The sequence below is a fragment of the Coturnix japonica genome, chromosome 12 (assembly GCF_054131305.1).
Source record: "Coturnix japonica strain WE chromosome 12, WE-NBRP24, whole genome shotgun sequence".
NCBI lineage: Eukaryota > Metazoa > Chordata > Aves > Galliformes > Phasianidae > Coturnix > Coturnix japonica.
Window position 1 is genome coordinate 15,007,998 of NC_140674.1, and position 21,537 is coordinate 15,029,534.

Sequence of the window (21,537 nt, forward strand, 5' to 3'; positions counted from 1 at the left end):
TCAAATTATCTTGGACATTGTTAGTTTGAAACTTGAGTACAGGTAGAGACTGTCCTATGTTTTCCTGTCTAGTCTCAGTGTTCTTCTGCTTTGAAGAACTGGTGTCATGGGGAGTTTGTGGCGGCTCTTGGTCAGGTTAGCAGCTGGCAAATGCATTCTCTCCCTGCAGCCTGGCAACTTCACACTGTCCACCCACCTCACATTACCCATCCCTGCAACTTTGCGGTGCTCCCTTCCACCGGCTTTTGGGAACTCTGCAGTCCATTAGGTGATAGACGCTCTGACACTGTTGGTCTGCCTGGATGTAACAGGCAGACCTTCACTAGAAAAGATATAAAGGCAAAAGAAGAGTGGTTTGAGACCTTGATTTGCAATAAAGGAAGGAATCTGCGTGAAAGCAAAACAATCATTATTAAGATGGTAGGTTGTGTTCCGCTTTTGTTGTGCTGGAGCATCCTGTCTCGCTTGGGAGATCTCATTGTGTTGTGGGTAACAGATTCAGCAGCTCAGTGTGGCGTTGCTTTCTTGCTTCTCACTGAGGTGAGGCAGACACACCAGTTTGATGCCTCAAGATATCGCCTGCAGTAGTAGAAGCTCCTCTCTCTCTATCTCTTACTGGCATGAAAGCTAGCAATCAGAGAGGGATAAACTGTGCCCGTTTGTATCTGTGCTCCAACTCCAGATGTTACTTTGGATTTAATCCCACACTGCAGCCTGTGACCTTCTTACTGCTTCAGCTTTAGTGGATCTCAGTTGCCATACAGCAGGATAGTTCAGGGGAGGACTGTGCTTCATTTTGACCTGTGGTAGCACTCAGGTACCAGATCCAGACTGTAGACTTCAACTAGCTTAAAAAAAACAACAAAACACCCAAAAGATGCTGAAACCTGCAGTTGAGAAGTCACTGGAAAGTGATTATTTTTATATTCCTGACTGCATTTCAGTAGCATTCTCTGCTTCTTCTGACCAAGTTCTTTCAAGCAAATAAAGAACTTGACTTGTCTCCAGTCAGACAGACGTTTTTGGAAACAAATTCCAAGTGGATTTCTTGCTTTTATTGCTGAATTATTACACTGGGACTTATCAAGGTGATAACAGTTTTGCAGTTAAGCCATGTAAATCCCTCTCTGCCCCTTCCTGACCATAGTGCACACTACAAAGAAGATTTCCTTTTGATCCTCTCAAATATAAACATTTAGCAGTCAAGGTTTTTAAGACAATTATTCGAGCTTAATTTACTAATCCTTTTAATGTCAACTACCACACTGCTGACTAACTAGTCTGTAGTCTAAACACGAAGATAACATGAGGCTTTTGGTTATGACTAGGCACCTGACCTGGGCAAACCCATCTGCCAAGGCCGAGTGAGATGAAGGACAGATATCTTGTCCGTACCATCTTGTAAATGTGTTCCTTATCTTCCTGCAGCTCTTTCAGTTTTACAGAAAGCATCTTCTTGCCATACATAGTCTGTTTGGATAGCAACTGTGATCTCACCTACACAGCTTGTGCAGAATTGCTTCCAGGAGGTTTTTCTTTTCATTTCTTCAGCAATGGCTCACAAAGAAAGCCTTACTTAATATTTTTTATATTACTTAAGGCTGAGAAGATCCAAACCTTGTGGATGGCTTTGAAATCTTTCAGCTGATTTAACTCTCTGCCACTCGTGCTGTTTCATCACGGACATCTGCTTTTTACCTACATGATTTTATCTAACTGTGAAATGAGGCAAGTATTTAATGAGCACTCTCAGCTTAATTGTTTGTAAAGAGCACTGAAAGCTTCTAGTGAAAGGCACCAGGCAGATGTTAGGTACTGGCATTGCATATTGCCATTGTATTTTACAGAGGGCATGAAGTCTCATAAGGTATCACAGTAGTGTGGTTGAAGAAACTTCCAGAGACATTAAATGTGTTAATACAAACAGGACCAGAGTTCTTTTTATTACTCAGGTGGGTGGGAATTGATATTTTTTTCACTGGTCTTTTGTTTTTGGGGAAACAACAGAGGATTGGCATTATAGGGACAAACTTTGGTGGGTGCAAAGTTTCAACCTTTCTCCCATCTTTTCTGGTATCTCAACTTGTAGTTGTCATTTCCTTGTTTGCTTTGCTTTCTACTCGGTGTTTTGGTGCTGCACAACCCGTGCACTGAAAAGGGTCAGGGCAAAGGAGGAAATGCAAATCTCAGGGGTGGATGCAGCAGACAGGGCACCAGAGGAGGCCATTAGAAAAGGCGTAGCCAAGAATCTAAGAAACACAAAAGCTATTTATTTCTATGGCTTGTTCCAAATGTTTCTAATTTCATTCATATCTTTTTTGTTTCCTTTACTTCTTAACTGGGACAAGAAACTAAAGCCAGGAAAGTCCAATCATAGTGGGAAGCAAAAACCTAAATATTGGAGAGAGAAAAAAGGCTGATCTGTGCAAAGCAGTTCTGCCTTTTGCATGTCTCCCATTGTTGGTGTTACTGTGGAAAATTGATAACATCACTCTTTTGGAAAGCGCTAGAGCCTGTTCAAGTGGAGATGGTTTATATAGTCAAACATGGAAGAACTTGAAGATATCTGTTTCTTTACCATTTGCCTAATAACAAGTGAGCCTGTTGACCTCTGCTGGACTATTACAAATGTGAAACTTGGCACTCAAAATTGCTTGCTCTAAATTTTCCAGTTGCTTTCTCTTTTTCCACTTGATGTCATCCTGCCAACTAGTGATTTTATTATTATAAACAGGACATTGTATTCACTTTTAAGAAGAAATATGAACCCGAAGGTAAAGTTACAAACTGCAGTTTCTCAGCTGGCAAAACACAAAACAATGAGCTAAAAATACTGAGCAGAGAAAGGGTGCTGTAGCAAGGAACTCTGAAATATCTGCAAGATGGATGTGATCTGAAGAGAAGAAACTGATTGACTTCAAATGAAAAGCTCTGTACTCATGAGAACCTCTAATGGCTGAGATCAGAAGGGATCTCTGGTGATCGTGAGCTTCAACCCCCCTGGGTGAACTACAGCAGGGACTCAGTGCTGCTGATTTTGGGTATCTCTAGAGATGGAGGTTCAGCGACCTCTCTGAACAACCTGTTCTGGGGCTTGATCACCTTTACTGGCTTTTGTTTAGTCCTATCTTCTTTAATCTTTCATTTGAACCCTAGATAGCTCGAGAACAATCTGACTTGGTCACCTTTATTTCTGCACATCAGTATTTTCAGATATTGATAAGATGTCCCCAACTGAGCTGAGCTTTCTCCTTTTGAGGCCGAATGGTCCCAGCTCTCAGCCTGTCTGTTTAGGTTTATACACTCCAATACCTCGATCAACATTGAAATCCTTCAGCATGCTTGCTTTGATATGCTGATATCTTCTTGTTACTGATAAGTCCAACATTAGACACAGCACTTGAGTTCTGATCTTACCCTGGCTGGCAGTACTTCCTACTGCAGCCCACGAGGCTGCTGGCCATTGCTGCAAGGGCATGTGGTTGGATCATGTTCAACTTGCTGCCCACCCCAGCCCCTTTCTTCACCAAGCTGCTTTCCAACCAGTTGGCTCTCAGCTGTACTGATGTGCAGTGTTATTCCTCTCCAGGAGCAGGACTTGGCTTTTTCCTTTGAGCTTCATGTGATTCCCATTGATTCATCGCTCTGCTGAGGTCTCTCTGAATGACAGCAAAACTGTCTGTACCTCCTTTGAGAAGCATGAGTCTTTTTCAGCAGCCTCCTGGTGGCCTGGAGAGCGTCAGACTGGGGACAGCAAGGATCCACAGCATTGGCAGGGAGCAGTTAATACTCACTTGCTTCCTTGCTAGGGCACAGCTAATGAGTTAATGAACTTTGCTCTTGCAGGCAAAGAGCTCTGAACGTACAACAGAGCTTTCAGCCAAAGTTTGCATCTTGGTATTTCAGTATGCTGTGACCTAAATTGCAACTGACCTAAAGCTCTCAAAGTTATTAAAAGCTAAATCGTAATGTTGGCTGCCCATTCAGAAACGTAGCATCCTTTCTTTGGTTGATGAGGGAGGAAGAGTGGAGATGCTGTGCTGGCTCTGCCCTGCTGTGGAGGGAAGCACTGTTCTTAGCACTGTTTGTAATGGGAAGGCGCTGGCAATAGGACAGTACCTGCACTGTGGTTCTGCCCAGTATTTCATTCTCACTTGAGGTGTGGTGCAGCTAATAACAGGGATTAGCAGTGCTTATAGTGAAGGTTTGACAGCATGCTCTTTGCAGCAGTTGCCCAAGAAGATTGTTGGCTGATAAAATGAGAGGTGATGGCAAAAAATGAAACACAGAAAATGGCAGCCTTGAGTGGAGCAAGGAGCTGGAGGAAAGCACTCGGCCTCTGAAACAGATGCCTTTTCAAGGCAGGTGGAATACTTTAGCTTGAAATGAGTGCAAGTCAGATAAAACATCATTAAGCAGCTTGTTTCCTGGAGATTTTCCACTACAAAAAGCTAGTGTTAAGTAGAGCAGGTCTTACTCAGCTATAATAGGATACGTGAAAATGCTCTGGTTTCTGATGGAAACTGAAAAATGGCTTGTTTAGCAAATGTATAAGCAACATTGCTACAGACCTGACTGTTATCTTGGCATGGAGCAGAGACACAAACAAGGCCAGATTATGATCTCTGCCTGGTCGCTGGGCAATGAGCTGCTCTGTGACTAATTCAGTGCTCTCCATAGGGAGATAGAAGGCACACAGAGGATTACTCAGTGGTGTCCGAGGATGTCAGATCTAGACCCTCTCTAACAGGATGGATTCCAGAAGAGCTGTGATGACTGTACCTGCTCTGGGTACTTCTGCTCCCTTGGATCAGTGAGGAGAGCTAGTATTAGCTCCATGCTCACCCATTAGCCGAGTAAGTAAAACTGAGTAGAACAGTGCTCCTGTCAGAGTGATGTGATTCAGCTCCATGCTTCTGACGTTCAGTTGGCTTCTTCAGGTCCTTCGCTCTGTTTTCATAACATTTTCTACTACGCTATAGCTACAGCAATTGTGGTGACACTGTTTTGTGCAAGATGATGCATGGTGTTTGCTGTCAGATGCTGCTGTTACCAGTGGCTGGTGTACACAGACGCGCTGGCAACTTCACTGCTGTTTTTCCTTACAGGAAGGCGCGTGTGGTCATTGGAAGTGCAGCTTCAAGAGGAATCAGTGGTGTGCAGTTGGACAGGGTTATTGTGTTCTGGTGTTGTATGCCATCAAAACTGAGCTTGCTTAGTTAAGAATCTGTTTTGCTGTGGTAAACAGTAATAACTTTTGCAACTAGGTTGTTATGCATACAGTCTTGTTCCTGTCTGGCTGCCTGTTTTATGGAGAGAATTACAGAGGGAGATGAGGTGGGCTTTAGCTGCACGTGATGAGCAGAAGAGAGTGCCCTCTCCTGTTGTGATTATACGTGTGAGGTGTTACCACTTTCCCTGGTGTCACAGTGCTTTGCTGGCCCTGTTTGCTCATTGCAGGATGGGTAGATAGGAGATGAAGGACCCAAGACCTGGTGTCAGGTGGGGTGACAGTGTGTTGCTGTGGATTAAGAAAACAGAACCTCAGTAGGGATATCCTCACTGTGGCTGATCATTATAGTGAACAACATTTTCCTTGTGATTTCATTCTCATTCTGAAGACTAGGGGGAACCTATTTGTACCTTTACAGAATCCAGTGTTTGCATATGAGTCTCATCTCAGTCTGCCTTTCATATCTGTGCAGAGCTCTTTCCTTATCTGTAGCCTTTATGAGATGAGTTTTCACACACAAATAGGAAGTGGTGCCCATAAAGCAGAACATCACAGCCACTGTCCTGGCTTTGTGATTCCTGAGGTTACAGGAGAGAAGTGCACCTTTGTGCCCTTGTGCAACCAAGAAAATGGGAAGTAAAAATCACTTTTCTCACAAGATCTTTGCTCTGAGCTGTTGAGTGTCCAGACTGTGCTCTCTGACCTGACTGTCTTGGGTGATGGCTCCCTGTTCCCAGCTGATTCTTGCATCCTCACTCTCTAAAAAGACAGAAATGAACGTAATATAGGTGGGAAGTGATGAAGGCATCACTATGGTTAAGAGATACAGCAATCCAGAATAGACCAACTAAGGTACTCTGGGAGCTGAGGGACTGACTTGGAAGGGACGATTAACCATTCTATGTGTGTTTGCCAACAGTGAAACTGGGAGTTTGTGGAAGATGTACTATTTAACGGTTAACATGTGCAGACCAAAAGGAAGTGAGAATCATTTATGATGGTGGGAGGTTACAAAGGGGTATTATGATGACAAGTAAGGTAAAACAAGGAGGAAACCTTTCCTGTCCCACCTAAAATAGAACGTAGCTTTGAGTGCTAAAGAAAGTATTGGAAACTCCATCACTAAAGATGCTTAATACTATACTGGAGAAAGTCCTTGCAAATATATTGTCAAGAGTAGCTCTGACCTATGAGGGTTGGATGACCTAATGTCTCTTCCATTTCTAGCTCTGTGCATCTATGATTAAAGTAGTTTATATAATGCAAGTGCATTTTCAATTACACTCCACCTTCCTGCGTGGGATAGCGGTGGTGCAGAGACCTCATTATATTTGTGGCACAATTACAGCATGACTTGTAGGAAGTATTGCTGGTGCTTGGTCTCTCTGACATTCTGATCTCTTTTATATATACATCGGCTTTTCAAACCGTTTAGTTATGTTACAAGACTGCAGTGCTCTTTTGGAGGCCATAAATATATGGAAGGAATAATTGATTCTGGTTCGGCGGTCCAGGGAGCAGTCCTTGGTGAAAATGTAAATGTTTATTGTTGTAGAAGCTTAATTCATCGGGAGTCATTGTCAGCCATTCCCTTGGACTAGGCTCTGTTTTCTGAACCAGAACAGGACGTTAGCTCAAACATAAACACAGAGAAAGTAAAAAGAACAGGACAGGTTTGATGTCTGAAGTTGGGCTTTCGGTGTGTTTTATGCCGTGCTGGGTTTTTGTGGGGTTTGTGCAATTAGCCTTCGGAGCAGGCAGTTTTTTGCTTCCCATTACTGTATAATTTCAGTTCGTTTTGAAATTCATGCACCATGCAAAAAGAGCTTTGTGCTGTATCGAGTATTTCTGTCGGTGTGTTACAGTGCGGTCAGAGTGCCTTCAGAGCTTTGTCAGGGCACTTCTACTGCATGCATGTTTTGTAATGTATTCCTTTTAAGCGTATGCCTTGGAAGCAGCCGCTGGGGTTTTAAGTGAAATGTGCCAGCATCGAGTGTGACAAATGTGGTAGACACTCCTCGTAATGGATGTCTTTGGGAGTGGGATGTCGAAATCTCTGCAAATGTTCAGGCACTGATTGTTCTCTGAGCTTTCTGCCTGCAAAAGAGTACTTCACACCCGCGTGAGTGATGAACACGGGTGGAATTGGTCCCATGCTTGTTGGCGCTGTGCAGCAAACCTGTGCAGACAGCGTGGTCAACTTGGGTTTAGTCGTGATTGAAGAATGAGATTGATTTTTGTGGTTGCCATAACAATTGGACTGCTGTGTGAAAAAATGTTTATAGCTTTCACTGGAGTGAGGTGACAGCTCTAGGATGCCTATTTCCAAATTAAAACGACTGTTTCCAGCTCTGACAAATGATGTATGTTTAACTTTTCCAAGGTAGAGCTCCGCGGGGTCTTAGAAATGACCCAGAGAGCTCAAAGATTCTTAAAGTGCCTTTGCTGCTTAATTTTCAAAAGCCAGCTTTGAGCTGGAGCTAATGAGGGAAAACCAGGATGCTGAGCTTTCCCTCCCACATGGCTATTGTACACACTCACAAAGTGAAGAGAACAGGACAACCTAAAGAGTCCCTGGAAGAATGTAAATGCATTGCAAGTGTCTAGACATGCAGTCACTCTCACTGTAAATGTCTTAGCACTGACATATTCAAGTTTAAAGCAGGCTTGCAGTGCCTATACTTCAATAAACAAAATGATGGTCATTGCCATCTCACCTCGAGCTGCCGCAGGCTGCATCCTCTGTCCTTAGCCTTCCAAGGCTCCCAGAGAGCTGGTGTCTGCTTGCTTCTTTGTCTGGTAGGGACAACGTCTTGCTTCATTGAGGGTTTTCTCATGGTACGTGCAGTTCTCCAAACTGCTATTTCATGGTTGCCTGCATTTGTTATAGCAGTGGAAATCTGGGCTCTGTGTCTCTGCTGAAGGGCTGCTGTCTGCGTGCTGCTGGTGGGAAGGCCATCAATTGTGCCTGGAGGGTTTGTGTGGATGACTTGGTTCCCATCAAGCTTTTCATTGGGCTGTTTTTGCAGAAATCATCTTGATAGCTCCCAAACTTTGCCCAACTGCTGACCGTACCAGGGACCTTGGCCCTAGCACAGCCTGAAGCCATAGCTTGCAAATGCAATGCTTCATCTTGGTCCAGGTAGACCTCCACTTGTGTGCTGGAGCACTGAGCACTGGGATTGTCATAGTATTACAGAATGGCTCAGATTGGAGGGGATCTTCAGGTTCATCCAGTCCCATGCCATGGCAGGGCAGCCCAGGCTGCCCAGGGTCCCATCCAGCCTGGCTGTGAGCACCTCCAGGGATGGAGCATCCACAGCTTCTCTGTGCGGAGGTGCCAGCTCATCTTCTTGTGTCATGGGTGTTTATATTTTATGTCTAACTTCAACCGATGTGTTGAATTTTGGACTCTTCTAGCTGGCAAAAAGCTGATGTTGGTGTATTGTACCCAGCTCTGCAGCACCAGCTGTATGCTGTTCTCTCCACTAATTCTCGTGAACACCTTTGCACAGATGTACTTATTTACACACGGAAAAACAAGCTGCTCTTGCAGCCCCATGATCTGTGAACATTTTAATTATGATGATGGTAATTCTAGCTCACTAACAGGCTGTTTATCTTACCTCTACTCCTGCAATAGCCATTTATTTTAGGTCCTTTTAAAGGTATAAAGACTAACTGCTCTGCAGATATGCTTGTCTGCTTTAATTAGTCTTCCTTAAGCCTTACAAAGAGAAACTGCACTTAATTAGCTAACCTTAAATTAGGATTGATATTCCAGCCTGTCTACGTGCATGCTGTCATTCCTGTCCAATAAACAGAGTGCTCTGTTCTGCAGTTATTCCCCCCAGATGGTTGATATGCAAGATGGCAGACGGAGCCAGAGTGCGAGCTTTGCCTTCAGCAGTGTTTAAAGGGCTCTATAGGGTGTGAGTCCACCCTGCTCCTACAGAACTCTTGTAGGCATGGCCCGGTTCCAGCACACAAATCTCTGGCCATGAGGAGGAGGGGGAAGGATTTAATTTTTCCTTCCGTTGGCAGAGACTCCATGTCAGAGCAAGTCCACCTCCGCAGGCCTGCATTAAACATATGTTTTGGACCCAGCATCTCCCATAAAAAGTGGAAGTGTTTGTGTTCAGTCAACGTGTGGAGGCTGGGGGGTTCTCAAAGATACATATTTCTCTCAAGCCCTTCTCAGCACTAAGGCCGGTAAATGTCTTAACTCTGTGTGTGTCTCTATCTCCTCAACCAGTTTCCTCTAACTAACCAACTTGTGTGTATGTTGGAACGAACAGACTTGGAACATCTCATTACTTTTACGAAAGTATGTTTTGACAATTTGAAATGAGTAAAACAGATTTTTATTAGGTGCAGTGACAATGAGAGATGGCTCCTTCAGGGCTTTCAAAGAAGGGGGTGGGAGGAACGGTGAGACTTCTTAATCCACACGGTCACCTTGGCAGCCCCTCCAGGAGCTGGGGGCAGCTGCCAATTCATGTTTACCTATGGTCAATGCAAATATGCATGCATCAGCCATGATATTTGCTTGTGCTTAAGCAACGTCTTTGTTAGCAGGTGCATTAAAAGTTCTGTTGCCTTGAGGTTTGGTCACACAACCATGGCAGGTTGGGTTTGTTATTGGTTACGCTCAGAAATGTGATCTGATCTTTGGGCTGTAGCCTTCAGGGGTATTGTACAGCCAGACTTGGCCAGTGGAGGAATTTGAATGGCTCCTTCCCCTTCACAGGGCCATATAGCTGGGAGCAGTGCTGTTTCTTCACCCCAATGGCTCCAGAGTGCTCTGTGCTGCAGCAGATGCCAAGGGAGGGGGACATTTTGCAGCGCATGGACATTCCTGGAGCCGTTCCAGGCCAGGTTGGGTGGGATCCTTGGGCAGCCTGAGCTGGTGGTTGGCAATGCTGCCAACAGCAGGAGCTTGGAACTACTTGATCTTCAAGGTCCCCCTCCAACCTAAATCTTTGTATGCACTGCCCACACCCACTCTTTCCTCCCAGCCTGCTCCTCACGTGCCCTGGGACCAGAGGTGGGTCTGAAGCTGCTGGAGATAACAGGCGATACTGGTTGGGCTGCAGGAAAAGCAAGAGCTGATAGCAGAGTATATGCCTTCCTCTGGGAGGAGCACATGCTGGGCTGCTGCACCCATGCTCAGTGCTGCACTCCCATCACTCAGCAGATTATTTTCTATCCCATGTGCCAGTTCCTATAGCCATCTGAAACCTCTCCAGCCATAAAAACTGAAAAGCAGAAATATAACTCATCACACTTAATAATGCAATTGCTGGTAAGCAGACTTCACTTAGAAGACTTTAGTCAGGTGTACTGCTTTGTGCCAGAATTATCTCATTGCTGTGAATTTTGAGCCCTGTTTGCAAATCAGTTTCACTCATCCCACTACCTGGACATGGACTCTGCAGTATTTCTGCAGTCCTCATGCCAAGGTGTATCATTCCCCTTGTTACTTGCTCAGTGACTTTCTTACCTCACCTTTGCAGTCTGTGCCCAGAACGAACTGCATGTGACAAGCTACAAGTTCAAGTCCCTTGAGCAGTTTTAAAGGAGGAAGGGAACTGTGCCTGGTGCTAAAGCATATCCCAGCTGTGCTGCGAGCAGAACTGCTGGTGAGAAATGCTACATCAGAGTTCAGCTGGACCCCACTTCTACTCTGCATCTGTGAGCTTAAGGATCTTGGGCTGAGAGCTGTGGCTGTGCCTGTGTGCTTTGCAGCTGGGAGCAGGGCCAGCATGTCCCAGACACAGCAAAACATGCCCTGGGTGCTTTGTGGGGGGGCCAGGTGCCCCCAGCCCACGAGCCACCACCAGGCTCTGCAGCAGGCTTCCTTGGCCAAACACGGCTCAGTGAAGCAGCCCGTTCCTTGTATGAGGAGCCATTCCATTGTATGAATGCGTTCAGAATTTGGCACCCGCAGATTTATGCTCACTTCTTTCCAGGGCAGACTGCAAATATGCACTTTGTTGAAACCAATCTGCTAATCTCTAAACTGCCTGGAGCTACAATTCTCAATGGGTGGCAGACGCTTGTGGTTACAGGCCCGAACATCTGGGAGAAGCTATCTATCCCACTGACACAGGAACTCATGCTCTTTGAAGAAGTTCTTTAACCTTTTTCTTCATCACTTGTCAGTGTAAAGCAAGCCATTCGTTTCTGTTCAGTGCTGTCTATAGCAGGGTCTGCTGTGATAGGACAAAGGGAAATGACTTGAGGCTAAAAGAGGGGAGCTATAGATGAAGACATGTTTTTACACTAAGGGTAGTGAGGCACTGGCACAGGTTGCATGGAGGTGGTGGGATGCCTCATCCATGGAGACACCTGAGGTCAGGCTGGATGGGGCGCTGAGCACCTGAAGGAGCTGTGGGTGTCCCTGTTCGGTGCAGGGAGTTGGACCAGGTGGCCTTTAAGGGTCCTTTCCAACTCAAACAGTTCTATGATTCTGTGACTTATTTATGGAAGCGAGGATGCTTGCAAGCCTTTAAAAATTAGTTGATTTCCGCTGCTGGGTAGCAAGGCAACAACAGATCAAAGTCCCAGTGTAGTTGAAAAGACTTTATATCTTTCAGCATCACAATCTCTAATTTGTTTAGATGCATGAGAAGGATCAGAAAGTAACGTGCATCTGGGGATAAAGGCGGCTTTGCTGCTCAATCTGAAAGCTCGCATGTTCGGAAAGATTTTCAAAGTCTCAGGAGGGAGTGAAGTGCTTTAGTGATTTTTATGCCTTTGAAAATCTCTGTTTAGCTTCCCTGGTGGAATTACGTAAATACACACTGCCAGCTGTCTGATGCCAATAGATCCCACCCAGGGCAGTTAAGCACTGAAGTGACAGGGCTGCAGAGGCTGAGATGTTGCTCTCACTGTGCAAGCAGCCATGCTCAGAGACGAAGATCTGATGATGCCTTGTGACATTTGCTCCTTTTAAAGTTTGCCATGGTTTTTCCTCCCAACTCTCCTACCCTATAAGTCTGTTGGTGGCCGTGCAGTCAGATGTGTTCTACCTCTCCAGAAGGGAGTTGCCACCGTGACCCATGACTATCTGCCATGAGATGTGACATGAGACATAGGTGTTATAAAGTGCTGCAACCCTTGAGCGTCTTTACATGCTCTCACTTGTTCCTGTGCAGGTCACTTTGTAAATGTGACTCTTGCTCCATGTTATCAGTGCTCATGGAATTCCATATGTCCCAGTATCTGCTCTTCTGCGTGGTAATGTGGGTTATTTGTGTTTAACTTAGCTTTGCAATTGGGAGCCATCTCTTATAGCTTTCCACTAGCTGCAAGGCATGAAGAGTTTTTCTTGCTTGTTTCTTTAGTGAGAACTCAATGGGGTCGGTTGTTTACTTTTTGTGCAGGAAAATCAGTAATGAGACAAAAGCTGTTTTCTAGCAAAAATTAAAATCAACCACAAAAATAAAACCCACAACATCAAGAAGCATTGCTTTTCCAAAACCTTATTTCAGATTAGATCTAGGCTTTCAGATTAGTTTGAAGGTGTTTCAGGTCTGAGTCTTGTGAAAACATGGTTGTTGTTGTCTGGATGTCTCTGGTCTGTGTGTTTTGATGCTTTCTCCATGACTGGAAGATAAATTTTCCTTTTTTTTTCTTTCTTTTTTTTTTTTTTCTTTTTTTTTTCTTGGATAGGAAAGAATGCATTTTCACCATCGACCCATCAACTGCCAAAGATCTTGATGATGCTTTGTCCTGTAAACAACTCCCTGACGGTATGAGATATATTTTACAAAATACTGCTCAGTGTTTATATTCAGCAGCTGACACTCTCATATATGTGATTTGTCATGAAGTGTTCTTTACCAAATATGAGTAAATGTTAAACTGGTTTTCTCCTATTGTTTTAACTGCCTGTGTTCAGAAATCGTAGAGCAGAGCTCTTCAAGCTGTGGTCTGCACTAATGTTGATGTCAGGAAATGCAGAAAGCACGGTGTTTTGCATAACTGAAGCTGTAATTTCATTTGAGCAGATCTCAGCTGTCTCCTGTCATTACTGGGCTTACAGCAGAGTAGCTCACGTGTCACTCATGCATACTGAAGCCTAGTAAAACTTTGACCTGGAATACGTAGTCCCAGATTAAAGGAACCTTGTTTTTGAAGGTCACTGGCTGCACTACTTCTCAGTGTTTGCTTATGGGATGCTGAGAATAGTCTGATGAGCAGAGTGTGCCTTATAAGTTGTGCTCTTCTTCTCATTGCCTTTTAAGTTTTCTGTTCTGCCTTATTTGTGCTTTTACTATGCCATAAGCCAGCAGAACAGAAAGTAAAGCTTCAGAAGCCAAGTCTTGATGATTCCGACTAAAGGAACTTCACTCTTGTAAGCTTACATTGCCATCCAATTCTGCTCATTTAGTTTGATGAGATCCAGTAACAGGCTTGGTTTAGAAATAGAGCATGGTTTGATTAACACATCTACAAATAATGAAGAAGATAAAGTGACTTTTTTTATGTGTTTAGTTTTACTTGTTGTTATTACTGATCGTGATATGATGACATCAGACATGGTTCTCTGGTCTTGGTTGCTTTCATTCTGTTTAACATGGCCAATGAATATTCATGTCATTTAGACCCTGTTACAGAATAGTATTGCAGGGCTACAGAGCTGATTAAAACAGTCAATCAATCAATCAAACAAACAAACAAACAAACAAAAAAAAAACAATTGGAAGAAAATTTGAGGCTAATAACATTGTTTCTAATTATATTGTATGAGGTCAGTTTTGAGGTGATGTTAAGGAAAAATTGCTGTTCTATTTCACTGAAAATTTAGGCAGTCTTGAGAGATCCTAAACTTAACCCTGTCCTCCCTCTTTGCATTTTATGATCTGATTATCCGTAGGTCAGATAAGTAAATTCAAGAGCAGACAAGTGCATGCCCCCAACAGAGGCTGTCCCAGTCCAAAGGCTCTTTGTTCAGCCCCACATATAATTTTCCAGAAATCATCAGGTGTGATTAAGAGCCCTCTGTGGAGGATCTAGAATGGTTCAAAACCAATACTGGAGGTCCTTTGGGTTCGCTTGCTTACGAAGCTTGTTCTGTTCGCAGCCTTTGTGTTAAGGAGAGCTCTTCTGGGAATCTTAATCCTGTGATACTGGAGCTTCTTGATGCATTTTGGAGGATTTCTGGCTTATAAGTTGCTATACTAGCTGCAATTATTATGACAAAGAGTTGTTTTAGAGGTTAAGAGCTCATCCAGGGCTGGCAAGCCTTCATGTCTCATGAGGACAAAGTTGTGTTAAGAGTTAACAGAGCTTTTATTCTAAATGTAAACCTGGTTACAAGAAATTATTATTTTTTCCATCTTTTTTGCCCATATGTTAAGCACTTTAAAAAAAAGAAAAAAGAGCCAGCATGAGCAAACCGCATATCTGGCATCCTCACGATGTCAGGAGATTGCCAGAAATCAATAGAGAATGCAGTACCTGATGCAGAAAATGCCCCAAATGACCCAAAGTAAATGCAAGCAAAGGACTTTACTCACACTTTCCCTGTCAAGCAGCAGAATGAATGCATTTCAGATGATTCGGAAGAAGGGAATTGTCCTCAAACATTCACTGCTAATTCTTTCAATGTTGTGGCTGTTCCTTTGCCCCAAGGCAGGGAGATGTGGGTCTATTTTTGCACCTTTTCTTAGTTTTACAACTTTTCACTGTAACCGTTGTCTGTTCTGGTCACTGGATGGAGGACTTTCCTGTGCTACACGCTCAGGAAAAGATGAATATTTTTTTGCAAAAGTGAATCCATAAGTCTGTCATAAAGAACTACCCAGTAGCAAAGGAAGCATGGGATGGCTGTGGGAAGAGCTTTGTTTTTAATGGAGCTTGTAGTAAGATATTGCAGCAGTTGGAAACTTTACAGGGATATATGTCATACGTAGGCCAATCTGGTTTTGAGAGGATTTTATATTGAAATCTGCTTTTGATTAACTGTCGTGCTCCTCGTTATTGTTTAATGATAGGAGTAGGGAGGTACGCTTGCTGTTTGCACTCGTGAGTGTATATTTTAAGAGATCGGCTCCAGTAAAGAATGAAAATAGGGTTATTTATGTAACAGCTTTAGAAATATGAACGAGCTGTACTCCATTTAGATGACTCAGCATAATCTTGGAGTAGGAGATGGATCTGGATGGCAGCGAGTTTCTGCAGCATTCGTAGAGTTGTTTCAGGATAGCCTGAGGTTTTAAGCAAGTTCATTTCAGTCAATGCTCCTTTGTGGTCCTTTCTGCACGTATTCTAGTGAATGACTGCAGCCAGCAGCACGCCGCGGAGCAGCTCTCAGTTTGAACAACGGCTGTGGAGCGTTCACGGAAAGCAAATGTACGGCTTTCAAGCCTGAGTGCTTTCCTCCGGGGTGCAGATGTTTGAAGATTTACACTGACCTTATCATGTAAGAGCCTGTCGTATGACCTGCGTGTCCCAGTGGAACCAGGCAAGTTCCATACGCTTGCCAAACTTCTCCTGGGAATTATGATTATTATTTCTGGTAACACACACGACGTATTGTGCTCGAAAGCTTCTGACTATAGAAACAGAGGTGAAATCTGACAAATTTGAAGGCAAACAATTCCAAATTCCATCTATTGAAATTGCAGGCCATGATGAGAAAGAAGTTACCTGGAATTATTGGGTGCATTTCAGAGGGGTTGTCTCACCCACATGCACATCTTCCAGTGCTGATTTCAAAGATGTGCTGGCAGCATCTTGGTACATCTTTTTGTGTGTTTATTGATGACTAACGTGGTCCTTGCCTTTCTTTCATTCCTTTCAGAGAGTAATTCAAGTTTTAAGTAATTCAGATCTCACTGTGGGAGGAATCATTGTACTGCAGAATAGAAATATATTTTGTGGGTTGTTTGTCTGGCTTCTTTTTTCCTTAGTGATATTGGTCTTCTGTATTTTGGAGCAAGGTCAGATATAGATGAATTCAATGAATGTATATTATTACCTAAGGATCTGAGCAAATGAGATTTCTGCAGTATGCTGCTCCCTATTTTTTCCCTCCCCTTTGAATTCATTCATCCTGTTGGTGAGTTTAAATCAAATATACCTAAGGGGAACACAATGAAATCCTCAGAGACATTGTGTTTCTTCTAGTATCATGAAAATGAGATATGAGCAAAGAAGAGAGATTCACTTAGTGAGCCAAATCTGGGAAAGGTGCAGCATGACCTTTGTCCTTAGCAGGTGTGTGAGAGTCCACTGTAGGCTGCAGTTTTCAGAAACAGGTCTGAGGACACTGTGGATTCACATCTCTGCTCAAGGAGTATTTTCCATATATGATGGTAAAGTCATCCTTTGCTTCCTTTCCGTGGACCTCATGGGCACGTTAAGCCATCCCTACTGCATGAGCTCCAGTGTCTCACACTGAAACAGGCCTGTAGAGCCCTTGTAGCCCCAAGATGCCATCTCAGGTGAATACTTGCTTTTCCTTTCCTTCCATCCTTGTTCTTTCCCAATGCACATCACGAACACATGAGGACCAAGTCGTTTTTGTTTTGCAAAGTTGCGTGCACTTATTATTTAAAGTTGTAAATAATCCCTTTTCTATTCAGTTTTGTCCCTCCAGCCACGTGAGAACTGTAGGATGAAATTTGCTGCAGTGACAGTTGGTGCAGAACCTTTCAGCTAAGCCATTTGGTTCCTGCAGCACAGACTACAGGAAGAATTTGTAATTAGAGTCTTGTGGGCTGATTTGCTTAAGATAAACACTGAAGAATGAGCTAGTGTTGAATCAAAAGTTATATTATGAATTAGTATGCTTTCTTCTCTGTAAGGTAAGTGTACAAGATGAATAGATACCAGACGTGGTTTAGAGAGAAAGTGACAGAAAACCCACGTCACTACATGAGTCAAATATAAAATAGCCATAAACTGCTATTTACTTAAATTTATTGCAGGACTCAAATGTAGGAAAAATAAAGACATACAAGGAAAGGGATTGTGCATAGTATTTGGTTGGTTTTTCCTTTGGTATCGTACATAATTAGCTCAGCTCCGCTGTTACTTGCTGATTAGTCTGGAGCTTTTTAGTTAAGGGTCTGTGTTGTGCCAGTAGAAAAAGGGAAAAGACCGATTGCAGTGATTAGAAACAGGTACATTTTTCTTTTCCTTTTTTTCCCATCAAGAACTTGTGGTTGCAGATTCTTTGCAAAATACAGTCAGATCTCTGCCAAATCCAGGTCAATGTTGTGTCCCACAGTGTGGTCCCATGCATTGCTGGTGGAATTGCAGTGTGTACAGTATGTTTAACCTCTTATTTTAAAATAACATGGGGTTGCGTTTGCGGAAACACACATCACTTCCAATTTCCAAGGCCAGAGTTGAATGGAATCAGAGGGTTGAATTGCTTCACCCTTCCCCTACTGATTCCTCCTCTTTTGAAATCAATGAGACAAGTAAACAGCATCGTGCTCCCCTTAGCTTGGCTGGAAACAGAGCAGATGGTGGTTGAAAGGGTAACCGAGTAAGCCTAATTCCCAAACAAGTGCACTAAAATAATAAAGCATTGGGATGCAGAACAAGAAAGTTTGGATTTGGTTTGAGCACTGATTGTTGGAACGTAATTTGTCAAGCATTTATTGCATCTGTGTGAGAGCTACTTGTGGGAAGATTGTGGGTTTTTTGTTTTGATTTCCCCCCCGTACCTCCCCACACAAAACTTGGGCAGAATGAGTTATTAGTAATTTGTATTTGTTGCACTGGATTTTTGTATCGAGTATAGAAATTTTATAAAGATTCCACCTATATTCCAAAAGCCTTGTATTTGGAAAACAGAGATATCAAATAGAGATGGTAAATAAACAAATTCATAGAGGAAAAAGATGTGGTGTTAAAGCAATATGAAAGGTAGGTTTCCTATAAAGGGCTAATCTAATGAAGATGGTGGCTGCAGAACATGCAACTGGACGTACGAACACAAAGTAGAATTACCCTTTAAAATGAATGTATTTTCCTACAAGTGAAGAGAGATGCTATGGAAAAAAAAACCACCTTTTGAATCATTTCAGTTCATAAATTCAGGACCTGGGACAATTCCCCAAGGATTTAGAAATTTCCTTGGTCGACAAATATCCCTAGTTTGGATGCTGACTGAAAAATGTCTGTATTGAAGAAATACCCCCTGAAAGCTCAGAATTCATTTAAGGAATTGGGTAGTGAGGAGAGGATCAGAAATTCCCGATTTAAAAGCACTCTCTCTATGATTTCTTTTCACTGAAGAGGACCTCAGAGATGAGGAGGGTTGTTAGAGAAGAACCACAAATGATAGGTTATGACCAGACAGAGCTAGAGAAAACAGGATTTACGAGCAAATTTAGCAGGTAAGAATCCAGAGATGTATGAGGGTAGAAAAAGGGTACAAATTGTTAGGAATAAGTTCCCACACAGTTGACCTCAGTCATATGTTCTACTGTATTCAGGCAACAAAGATACTATTGCTGTATATCAACTGTTATCAACTTTTCAAAATGATGGGTTCCCTCGGAACTGCTGGGCTATTGTTGTAACTAATAATTTATCACTGTGCGTGGGTTTTAAGAACCTAATTGAACAGGAAGAATGTCTTCTTACAGTGCAGCTCAATACAATGCTTCTTGATTGTTGACTATTAGGTTGGTTATTCAAAGTGTAAAACAGGGCACAGATGGAAATGTTTTGGAAATGTTTCCAAACATAAACGAAAAGTTGGATGGCTGAGAGTGAAATCTCAGGATCTGCCTTCTATTCTCAAAGAAGTTGAAATGTCAAGGCTGCTCAGTGGGGAAGTAATTTGTATGTGTTTGGCCTAGCACTAAATTCCAAGGTCTCTTTGAATGCCCAAGAGCATTTATTCAGCCTTGGATTTCTGTGTTCAGCAGAGATATCACAAAAGATTGACCTAGGAGAGAGGCAGGTCCCTTCGCACTTCAAACCTTCATTTCAGGAACAGGATGACATCCTACACCCCCAAAAGATTGTAATCCATCTTGAAAGCTTCAGGGTGCCACTTCCCTTCTCTTCACATTCAAAGACTGTTCAAAGACCTGGTAGAGTTAACCTCTTGAATGCCTTTGTCACTTTGGAAACATAGCTGCTAAGAGGGTGTTTGATAGAGTTAAGCACAGATTCCCTTGGTAACTTCTATCTACTGGCAAGAAGTGCTTTCTGAGCTGCAAATCTGAGCTCACCTTGGTGACCTGCTTGATATTTTGTCTTGGGAAAAGGTCGAAGAGTGGTTGGTGTAGACTGAGTAGCAAAGATTCACGTTGGGTGTAAGTCATGAGCAGTTATCTAGATGTTCTCCCAAAGATGACCATGTAGCAATCACTGTCATCCAGTGGAGAATCTAATGTATTTGAGATTCTTATTCTTCTTCATTTTACTTGTTATGCTTGAATCTTGCAAAGAATTTAATACAATTTCAAAAACTTCTCAGTGGAAATTGCTGCTTTGGCACCTCACAGTTTGCTGGGTGTTTGTGCAGCCATGGAGGAAATGAGCTGACTTGTTACCTTTTGCAGTGTACATCAGGTATCAGCACAGGAACAGGGAGGAAACCTTTGTGAGCAGATAGTGGTACATACATAGACATCACTGCATAAGGAGCCGTTGTGTCTGGTCACATTCTTCCAACGTTGGCCAAATTTGATTCTTGAAAGAAATGGCACAGTCTCTTCATTTCCCATCATTATCTTTTCTGTCCCTAGCTGCCCTGTGGCCTGGCTTGACATTTACTATTAAGGTACTTTTGCCTTATTTCCATCTGTATTCTTCTGTGTGATTCTGGTTCTGCAGTGTGAACAAATCTTTATGCTGTGTACTTATTCTGCTGGATATCATTCCCTATGTCCTTCAGTCTGCAATTAAATATTTTATCTTGTACATGCTGCGTAAATTCTGTCCTTCTGAGTATTTAAGTGCTTTTCCCCCAGGATAATTCCTTCTTTGTTAAAGTATCTGACTTAACGGTGCAGTGGTAACACTTGCATGGAAGAGCTCTTCTGTTCTCCTCCTAAGTTATTGCATCTGGTTGGAAGGTAATTTTCATGAACAGCAGAGGCAGTAGCTGTGTTCCAGATGGCAGCAGCTCCCATCACAAGGTGAAGAGCTGGCAACTTGGAAAACAGGACACTTGGGTTTGGGTTTCTCTGCCTTGGTATCAAGGTATGTTAAGTGACATCTGGAGATCTGACCTCTGATTCATCACCAGCTGAGATGCTTCCAGCATCTACCCCGTGTTCCCATGGTGGGACTGATTCCCACTCCTAGGAGGCTGGGGATAGTTTGTGATGACATTTTGCCACCTCTGAGCTTACTCCTCCGTGTTAGGCAAGGCAGGGTAGTGTGTTCCTTGCAGAGGATTTAAATGCTAACCTTAGTCAAAATATTTAAGTACTGAAGTGATTTGGGTTATGCTGTTTTGTGTATAAAGCTCAGGGCTTTGTAATGCACGATGTGTGAAGTGCCTTGTTATGTCAGTGTTCTGGCTTTGTTTTTCAGTATAAAAGGTAGCTTTTAAATTCTAATAAGAAGTGAGTTCAGGAAGTTGCTGAATTTATTAGCTGCTACAGACTGAAAACTGTATGCAGTTCACATGGAAGACCTGCTCCCAGAATTTAATTTAGTAATAAAATCTCCTAATAATTCTGAAAGTATTTAAAGATTTGTTTGTTGGTCATGGAAGAGAAATATCCTGCTTTGGGACTGCTCCTTTCCTAGTAGATTTCTCTGCTTTACATCCTCACTTGTCCACCTTTGCTAAAGGTACTTAATGAACACAAGTTCTGTTTTGTACCTTACCTGGAGCCAGTCCCAAATTTGTTTGTGAGATCGTGCTCATCTCCATAACGTTCAGTCAGTGCCAGAGACTTAAGTACCAAAGGTCAGAGTGGCTGTGAGAATTGAGTAGAACAGTGCTTTAAAAGTCACTCCAAGCAGATAGGAATTATTCCGGATTTTAGATTCATTAAAATCTCGCTTTGACCTTTTGCCTTAAAGGGGAAGAAGAAGAAGAAAGAAAAACCACAAAAAATCCATTACCATCTGTTTTTATGAGTTGAGCTGTGAATATTTTCAGATTCTCTTGGGATGGCTGAGGGCATCACTTTCCAGCATTGCCATTTGTAGCAGTGGTTTCCCAGAAATCCAGAAGTTGCTGAGATGCTCTCAAAGTCTCTCCATGGCTGGTGAGCGTTGGGGGTTGTTTCCGTGGTGGGTTGTTTCTTATGTTCTTATAGGGGCCTAGAGGCCAGGCTGGCAGTGGAGCCTGGTAGTGTGTAGTA

The 21,537-nt window shown here is 43.0% G+C and overlaps 1 protein-coding gene across 11 annotated transcripts in view; it reads left to right on the forward strand.

The window, feature by feature from the left end:
- DIS3L2 (DIS3 like 3'-5' exoribonuclease 2) overlaps window positions 1-21,537 on the forward strand; it is a 155,833-nt gene that overhangs the window by 70,245 nt on the left and 64,051 nt on the right. For 9 of the 11 annotated variants that reach the window (XR_014933266.1, XM_085513147.1, XM_015871831.3 and 6 more), the window contains one exon: window positions 12,911-12,990. The exons of the other annotated variants lie outside the window; for them this stretch is intronic. Coding sequence is in view for 8 of the 9 variants with exons in the window: in XM_085513147.1 (XP_085369273.1) it covers window positions 12,911-12,990 (80 nt within the window). In the remaining variant the exon portion in view is untranslated. The remainder of the gene's footprint in view (window positions 1-12,910; window positions 12,991-21,537) is intronic. 11 annotated transcript variants of the gene reach the window in all.